This window comes from Saimiri boliviensis, chromosome 2 (genome assembly GCF_048565385.1).
Source record: "Saimiri boliviensis isolate mSaiBol1 chromosome 2, mSaiBol1.pri, whole genome shotgun sequence".
NCBI lineage: Eukaryota > Metazoa > Chordata > Mammalia > Primates > Cebidae > Saimiri > Saimiri boliviensis.
This window is the reverse complement of record NC_133450.1, coordinates 222,437,373-222,446,051: the sequence shown is the minus strand read 5'-3', so window position 1 is coordinate 222,446,051 and position 8,679 is coordinate 222,437,373. Positions and strand designations below refer to the sequence as shown.

Below are 8,679 nucleotides of genomic sequence, written 5' to 3'. Positions count from 1 at the left end.
GGCTCACTGCAACCTCCGCCTCCTGGGTTCATGGGATTCTCCTGCCTCAACCTCCTGAGTAGCTGGGATTACAAGCGCCCACGACCGCACCAGGCTAACATTTTGTATTTTTAGTTGAGACAGGGCTTCACCATGTTGACCAGGATGGTCTCAAACTCCTGACCTCGTGATCCGCTCGCCTCGGCCTCCCAAAGTGCTGGGATTACAGGCGTGAGCCACAGCGCCCGGCCAATAATAACTTTTAAACACTAAGAATGGCAGCTAGTCTCTGTGTACGCTTGGCCAGCGTGACTGGCACTGTTCCGAGCTTGCTGTTTTGGACTGGCATGTACTTGCTCATTTAAACGTCACAGCAACCCCCAAAGTTGTCTACCCTTGCCGTCACCATTTTACAGGTGAGGAGACAAGAGGCTCAGGGAGCTCTAGGCCGAATTCGCTCGCTGTCCGCCGGGCCGGTGGCGTTCACCCCGAACCGCGCTGCGCTGCCCCGCCCGGGGCACTATGGCCCGGGGCCGGACTATGCCCTCCCCACCTCACCCGGCGCCCCCCACCCACGCGCGCTGAGGGTGCGGTGAGCTGAACGCGAGGCCCAGCATGTTTCGGCGTCGCCCTCGCCCAGGGGCCCAGGAGGTGGCGCCCAAGGGGCCCCCTGGCGACGGCGACTTCCGACGCTGCCACCCGCGGCTGCCCAAGCTGACCCCGCCCCCGCTCCGAGCGGCCCAGGGCGCGCGGGGCTCCGGGGGCTCGAGGATCCCGCGGGGCGGCGCCGCGTGGTGGCCGGAAGGGGACGCGGAGCCCGGGGTGGGCGTCGGGAGCCCCCCGCCGCGCCTGCCCGCTCTGCCCACCGCGACCCAGCGGGCGGCGGGGAAGCGGGGGCTGCTGCGGTCCCTGCTGCTGCCGCCCCTGCTCTCGGACGGCGCGTCCCGGGCATCGGCGCCCAGGCAGCCCGGGCCAGGCGAGCGCGAGCGCCCCTGGAGGGGCGTGGCCAGGGAGGACCCCAGCTTCCTGGGCGCCTTCCTCGGAGAGCTCCTCCCCAGCAGGTTCCGCGAGTTCCTGCACCAGCTCCAGGAGAAGTGCGCCGACGAGGAGCCCGAGCCACCGAGTGAGGCCCCGCAGGGCCCCGGGGGCGGGCCCGGGGCATTTCCGGGGGTAGGGGGTGGGCCCTGTGTCCCCGCACCCACCCCCCCCACCACTCAGGCTCAGAAGGACGCTAGTGTTAGCCGGGTATCTCAGAGCCCTCGCAACCTCTCCTTGAGGGCGAGTCTGCCATCGGCCCGAGGCAGGCCCCACTCAGTGGCTCCGGCTCCTCGTCGTCCTAGGAAGGACGTCCCCCAGCCGATGCTCACCCTGTTACCTCCCGCATCTGGCTCCAGCATCCTCAGCACCGCAACATCAAAGGGATGTGTTCGAGCACTGCCGGGGGGCTCCGCAGCGTCCCAACCGCTCTTTCCTCCCAGACCTGTGGTAAGGGGCAGTCTCCTTCTTGGTGGGGACCAGGTTGCATCGATGTTTCCTGGGCGGGACACCTGCCCATTCATGCCAGATGTGGCCTGTTTGTCTTTAAGGGGCCAGTCACCGCACCTCCAAGACAGTCTTACCAAGATTTTACTCCAACAGACACCTGCTCTGGGGGCCCTGAAGGCTGATTGCCCCCAATTCAGCACGGTCAGAAAGGCCAGCCAGTGAGTGAGGGAGGGAGAAGGAGAGGGTGGTGAGGGAGGCGGGAATTTCTTCCCTCCTTTCTTTCCTCTTTCGCCCATGAATGTATCCATTTATCCACCTATCCATCCATTCATCCATCCTTACATTCGTCTTTCCATGAATCCGGTCTTCTACCAACCAACTCAAGATTCACTTGCCAGTTCATCTATGAATCCACCCGTCCATGAATGAGGTCTTCCACCAACACACAATGCATCCATGAATCCATCAATAGATTCATTTTCCCATTCAGCCATCCGTATTTTATCCATCTTGTCCATGAACCAGGCCTTCTACAACCTATTCATGGATCTCTCCATCTATCCATCCATCCTTCTATTCACCCATTCATCTATCAGGAACCCATGACTCCATCCATCCATCCATTCACTCACCCACCCACCCACGAATCAGGTCTCCTGTGGATCCGCTAATCTACCTGGCCAACCAGCTAGCCAGCCATCCATCTAAAACTCCCATACTTCTGTCCATCCATCCATTGATCCAGTGATCAACCATCTACAAATCCTCTCATCCACTTGTAAACCCAGGACACTGTCCATCTCTAATCTAGTCATTAAGCCATCCAAAACCCACATACCCCTCTACATAATCATCCAGCCTCCCGTCTCTCTATCTACCCATACATCCATAGTTCAGTTCTATTCAGACCCTTTCATTAACTCACCCATCAGCCCACCCACCTGCGTTCCACCTTTTTATCCATCCCACCATCATTTGTCCATTTCTCACTCTTTTATTAGGTTTTACTATGTGTTGAATATTGGGAGAAAAATAAGGGATGGAGGTAAGAGAAAAGCTTAGGCATTGGAACCTACCTGGGCCTAGACACCAGAGTTTTAACAGAGGCGGGGAAGAAGACTGAATAGTTCCTTCAGGTTAAAATTCCGCTAGGCTTGAGCAGCGGTGACGGGTGGACGGCACTGCCCATGAGTTTAAAGACCAGGGAGAGTAAATACATCGCAAACATATCATTCCTCCTCATCTCATACCCACGGCAGACAAAACTAATGGATCGCGTTTCCCCACTGAGCCTCAGAACCCTTCCTTCTAGTTCCTACTATGATCCATCAGTGGTGTCTCCCTACTCCAGGCAGACACCACTGATGGATCATAGGAGGAACTAGAAATGAAACACAGGGCCAGGCATGGTGGCTCATGCCTGTAATCCCCACGCTTTGGGAGGCCGAGGCAGGAGGATCACTTGAGCCCAGGAGTTTGAGACCAGCCTGGGTGACATGGTGAAACTCTGTCTCTACAAAAATTATAAAAGTTAGCTTGGTGTGGTGAGGTATGCCTGTGGTCCAAGCTACTTGGGAGGCTGAGGCGAAAGGATTGCTAGAGCCTGGGAGGTCAAGGCTGCAGTGAGCCAAGATCCTGTGGCAGGGCAAGATCCTGTCTCAAAGAAAAAAAAAAAGTGCAACGCATTTACCAACTCAAGAACTTTCAGCCCATCAGGCCAAATACGCACATGGCTTCTCACAAGATATAAGAAATAAATGTATGGAATTCATTCTCTCAAATGTGAGCAAAAGCAGAGTTACAGGCTTTCATACTCTAGAGCAAATGCTTGAACACCTTAGTGTGTGTGAGATTCCCTGGTAGGCCCTGCAGGGGACACTGAGGTGCCTTAGAACAGGCTCCAGTGGTCCTCAGTGGAGATGCTGAGATTTCAGACAGGCGGGCAGAGCTGGGTTATGCCTTTGCCTGGCCCTACAGCCAGCAGCCAGCGGGGATTCCTGAGCAGACAACCGTTGGATGACTGGGTCCCAAAGCATGTAGCCAGGCACTGTCCCGACACCTCCCGACTGCTTGGTTCTTTGGGAATGAAAAGCATTCCCTCTGCATCTACACAGACATACAGATGTGGTCCGATGTATGGACGCAGACATATAAATATGTGCATACTAACGGTCAGCCATGACCTTCCTAAACAGCACAGCTATAGGTGGGTCAAGCAGACCCTCCTGCAGCCTTGCCTTTGAGGCTGAAATTAATAACAATAAATGGAACAATGTTATCTTTGAAATATACATGTAACAGATGCCCTTGATTAAGGCCAAGCCCTGTTCTGGGCCATGTCCTAGATGCTTCATGTAAGTTATCTGATACTTACCAAACTCAGGAGGATGGCATGATTTTGCCTATACTTTAAAGGGAAAAAAATGAAAATGGAAATGTGGGGATAGTCTGCTGAAGGTCACGTGGCTGGGATGAACCATGATTGAGATAGACAGTTACTATCAGTACAGCTCAGCCGGGCGCGGTGGCTCATGCCTGTAATCCCAGCACTTTGGGAGGCCAAGGCGGGTGGATCACCTGAGGTCAGGAGTTTGAGACCAGACCAGCCTGGCCAACATGGTGAAACCCCACGTCTACTAAAAATACAGGCGTGCACCTGTAATCCCAGCTACTCTGGAAGCTGAGGAAGGAGGATCGCTTGAACCCGGGAGGCAGAGATTGCAGTGAGCCGAGATTGTCCCACTACACTCCAGCCTGGGCAACAGAGCGAGACTCTGTCTAAAAAAAAAAAAAAAAAAAAAAAAAAACCGGGCGCAGTGGCTCAAGCCTGTAATCCCAGCACTTTGGAAGGCCGAGGTGGGTGGATCACGAGGTCGAGAGATCGAGACCATCCTGATCAAGATGGTGAAACCCTGTCTCTACTAAAAATACAAAAAATTAGCTGGGCATGGAGGCGTGTGCCTGTAATCCCAGCTACTCAGGAGGCTGAGGCAGGAGAATTGCCTGAACCCAGGAGGCGGAGGTTGCGGTGAGCCGAGATCGCACCATTGCACTCCAGTCTGGGTAACAAGAGCGAAACTCTTATCTCATAAAAAAAAAAAAAAAAAAAAAAAAAAAAAAAAAAAAAAAGGAGCAGCTTCCAGTTAGTGATGTTTACTCTGGGTCCTGCAGACCCTGGGCTGGATGCTTTTACGACCCATTTCCTTTCTTCACAACCCTATACAGTGGGCACAACAATTCCCATTTTACAGATAAGAAAACTGAGGCTCAAAAAGGTCAGGACTGAAACCCAGGACTGCATGATTCCTGGGCTAGCATTCTTAGTCTCTCTGCTAAACCGCTTTATGTGCAAGGAGGACAGCTCTGGAACCAGGATGCCAGTCTTGGCTCCATGCCTAGCGGCTGCGTGACCTTAGAATCATCTCTGTGCCTCTGTTTCCTCAACTATAAAATGAGAATGATCACAGCATGTCGTAGGGCTGTGTGCATTTGGTGGGATGGTGCATGTGCCTGCTTGAGCCTGCCTGGCAGGCGGGACATGCTCAGTCAAGGCGGGCTGCTGTGACTGGCATCATCCAGTCTTAGAGGCCAGAGGAGGCCACTTGTCTAGGATCTCACGGCGAGTCCGGGGCTGGCGGATGTGTGTTGGGATGCGACGTGGGCTCTGAGCACAGGCCCCTCTCTCTTCTCCCAGCAGGCCCTCCGGGAGAGGCTCCGGGCCCCACAGGCCTCGCTGCCCTTTCCGGGTGCGATTTGCTGACGAGACCCTGCAGGACATTCTTCTCCGCTACTGGGAGCGCCGATGCTCAGGTAAGCAGCCAGGATGGGGAGATGCCAGAAAGTTCCAGCCAGGAGGGCAGAGAGGCTGCAGCTCTGGGTCTCTGGAGTGAGGGACCAGCTTGCAAAGGCCAAGAGGTCAGTGACCCTGCTGAGGAAGCGCCTGAACTGGCCTCCCTGGAGGGTGTCAGGGTGACCTTCGAGGACCAAGTAGAGGGTCCAGAGTCCAGCGGAGGTGTTGCAAGGTGGGGGGCACCCTGGACTGCTCGCTGCCAAGGAGTCCCCATGCGCTGCATCTGCACCCCTTGAAACCCGTAGCCAGAGCCACCGAGCCCACCCTACCCTTGCTCCCTTCCCCAGCCCCCACAGCGTCCAGGGGCTGGAGGAGGCCCCGATGCCCTGAGAAGCATCTTCCCCCCACATCCATGAAGGCAGACCTCAGAAGCCTGCCTGAGGAGGTGCCCAGAAGAGCCAGGAAGAGGAAACGTTCTCTCTGCTGGAGACAGTGGGCACTGCCTGGTCCAGCAAAGAAGCTAAGAACCACCAGGCCCTGGGTGTAATGGTGTCCGTTTTGCCGCTCCCAGAGAGTTTTCTGAAGTGGGTTTCGAGAAGCAGGCGAGAAGTCCGTGTTCTCGCTCTGACATGACCTTGACCAAGCTCCACTTCCTTCCATGTGCCCAGCCTCTTCTCAGGGTCCAGTAGTCCCCAGGGCCTCCAACAGCCAACTTCCTCTAGCTGTTCATTGAGCACCTACTACGTGCAGTTTCAGGAAACGCCTGCCTCGAGGACCAGCTGTGGGCGATGCCCTACAAACCTAGGACCTTCGCTGATGTGGGAGGGATCTGACCCAGCCCCTCGGTATCATAGGAAGCTGGAGTCAGAAGCTGTGATTTTTGCCCAACTTCTGTGTGTTTGGTAGGGAAACTAAGGCCCCGGAAGCAGAAGGGGCTTGTGTGGGTGACACAGAGCCATATATAGAAGACAGAGTGCCCCAGCCCCTCTTGGGAATCCAAGGCCAGTACAAGTCTAGAAGAAACAATTTCCTGTGAATGGCAGTCGACAGGAGATGATTCTGTGTCGGCCACTGGCCATAAGGAGCTACAATGGTGCCAGGGCAGCAGGGCACCCAGGAGGTGTGGGGGCCAGCCTGCTGCTTCCCAGCCCTTTCCATCCTGCGGCAGCCACTGGGGAATTCAGGGTCCCTGGACCACCCCGCATGGCTGATGTTGGGCAGGAAAAGCCCCCAGCCCTGAGGCAGCCCTCCCTGAACCCCTCAGCACTCTCGGCATGCTTTCTGGGATTTTTGTGCTGGGGTAAGTGGTCTCCCCACTGCGGGAAAAGGGCCGAGCTTCCAGCCGCAGCACAAGTCGGGGTGCGCAGGAGGCACAGCTCGGGTATAACAGAAACAGTCACGCAGGTGGTTTTAAAGCCCAGGCTTTCTCCGGAGGCAGCCAGAAGGCACTGGGGAGCTAGGAGTTGCCATGGAGACAGGGCTCTGACCGGCCTTGCCTGCCAGAGGGAGGAAGGGAGGGTGGGGGCACCAGTGCCCTCCCTGGCAGAGATCTCACCCTGCCCTCTCTCCTGCAGTCACACAGAGCGTCACTGTGAACCGGAAGGCCACCCGGCCAGTGGCGTCGGAGCAGGAGTGTGGGAACATTGGAAAATGGCTGGAGAGTTTGCCCAAAGCCCTGTACCCGGAGGCCAGGGAGGAGACCCCGGCCAGCTCCTTATGCCGGCACTGCGCTGGCCTGTGAGGCTCCAGGGAAGGGGATGGGTCTTGCGGACATTGCCAGGGCTCCCCACCCCTTGCCTACATACCTCCCCACCCAGCAGCAGGAGGGTTGCCAGTGTGGGCCCTCAAGGGCCCTGCCAGCCATGGCTGGGCCGGGGACTCGGGGTCCACGAAGCTCATGGGGGTCCTGTCTCCTCCAGGCCCTCCAAGAAGACACAGGGCGACCTTTCTGAGGACACCTTCATGAACAGCAGCCTGCCCTCCTCTTCATGGAAGAAAGATGCTGCTCAGGGGCCTCCAAGGGGCCTCCAAGCCTTCTTGGACCCCCACGGCCTCCTGGAGCAGGTGGGCAAACAGTCTTGCTTCTGGAGCCAGAAGCTGGTGAACCCCCAGCTGGCAGCTGGCCCCAGGCGAAGCCCTGTTTGGCGGGGTGGGCAGGGCTGGGAATGGACTCTCCCTGTGAGCCAAGTCAGCGGGGGGCCTGTGTTCCTGCATCTCCCTCAAAATGAAGCAGTCAAGGGGTGCCTCTAAGTCAGATCACAGTCAAGGGGTGCCTCTAAGTCAGGTGCCTGGGTTCAGATCACAGCTCCATAATCGAAGGCTGTGGCTTCCTTCCTTCCTTCTTTCCTCTTGCTCTCTCTCTCTCTCTCTCTCTCTCTCTCTCTCTCTCTCTCTTTCTCCTTCCTTCCTTCCTTCTTTCTTTTTTCTTTGGGATACAGTGTTGCTCTGTTGCCCAGGCTGGAGTGCAGTGGCACAATCTCTGCTCCCTGCAACCTCTGTCTCCTGGGTTCAAGTGATTCTCCTGCCTCAGCCTCCCAAGTAGCTGGGACTACAGGTGCCTGCCACCATGCCCAGCTAATTTTCGTATTTTTAGTAGAGACGGGGTTTCACCACGTTGGCCAGGCGGGTCTTGAACTCTTGACCTCAGGTGGTCCGCCTGCCTCAGCCTCCCGCAGTGCCTGGCCTTGCATTTGTTTCCTCACCTCGTAAATGGGGCTGACAGCAGAAGCTGCCCAACAGGGCTGCAGCATAGAATCCCGCTGGGTCCTGGGGGCCCAGTCCCCTGCCCTGAGGTCCTGGTGGCAGCCAGCTGGTCCTCTGTCTCACTCTAGGAGTCCTTCCTTCCCAGCCTGGTGCTGCAGTCGGTCCTGAAGCAAGGCCGCCCCAAGAAGTACCATCTCCTCTGGCCCTCCCCAACGCTGCATCGAGCTCAGAGGTGAACACCTGCTAGCCCAAGCCCAGAGCACACAGGGCCAGGCCATGAGGATCGCCCTTCCTTGCCCCACAAATAAAGGCACATCCCAGGTGGCTCACACCACAAACCTTTCTTTGTACCTGATTGCTGGTCTCTGAGGGTTCCTGGGAGGAAGGGATTGGGGAGACAGCCAGGATGAGGCTGAGGGGTGGGGACAGGGCATCCCTGGGGTCTAGGACTTGTACCAAGTGAACCCCTTTTCTGGAAGGTGGGAGACCCTGCCACAGACCTCAGACCTGGGAACATGCTGGGTGCGATGGTTCATGCCTGTAATCCCAGCTCTTTGGAAGGCTGAGGTGGGAGGATGGCTTGAGCTCAGGAGTTCAAGAGCAGCCTGAGCAACATAGATCCTGTCTCTACAAAAAAATCAAAAAACAAAAATAAGCTGGGCGTGGCGGTGCATGCCTGTAGCCCCAGGTACTTGGGAGGCTGAGGCGGGCAGATCGCCTGA

The 8,679-nt window shown here is 56.7% G+C and overlaps 1 protein-coding gene across 5 annotated transcripts; it reads left to right on the top strand.

The window, feature by feature from the left end:
* The first annotated feature begins 594 nt into the window (after positions 1-594).
* On the top strand, positions 595-8,299 carry C2H9orf50 (chromosome 2 C9orf50 homolog). 5 transcript variants are annotated; one of them, XM_039474927.1, is made up of 7 exons: positions 595-1,102; positions 1,374-1,464; positions 1,566-1,682; positions 5,162-5,274; positions 6,829-6,991; positions 7,174-7,318; positions 8,086-8,299. In XM_039474927.1, the coding sequence occupies exons 1-7, from the start codon at positions 595-597 to the stop codon at positions 8,191-8,193; spliced, it is 1,245 nt and encodes a 414-aa protein (XP_039330861.1). In that variant the 3' UTR covers positions 8,194-8,299. The 5 variants fall into 5 exon arrangements, 4 of the variants coding, with proteins under 4 accessions (XP_039330861.1, XP_039330862.1, XP_039330860.1 ...); XM_039474928.1 differs by having other exon boundaries at positions 5,159-5,274; positions 8,103-8,299; XM_039474926.1 differs by having other exon boundaries at positions 5,159-5,274.
* Positions 8,300-8,679: the final 380 nt, after the last annotated feature.

Coding starts and splice junctions, on each gene's coding strand:
- C2H9orf50 (XM_039474926.1), top strand. CDS start 595: ATGTTTCGGCGTCGCCCTCGCCCAGGGGCCCAGGAGGTGGCGCCCAAG. Junction 1,465..1,565: donor TCTTTCCTCCCAGACCTGTG/GTAAGGGGCAGT, acceptor TTTGTCTTTAAG/GGGCCAGTCACCGCACCTCC. Junction 6,992..7,173: donor TGCCGGCACTGCGCTGGCCT/GTGAGGCTCCAG, acceptor TGTCTCCTCCAG/GCCCTCCAAGAAGACACAGG.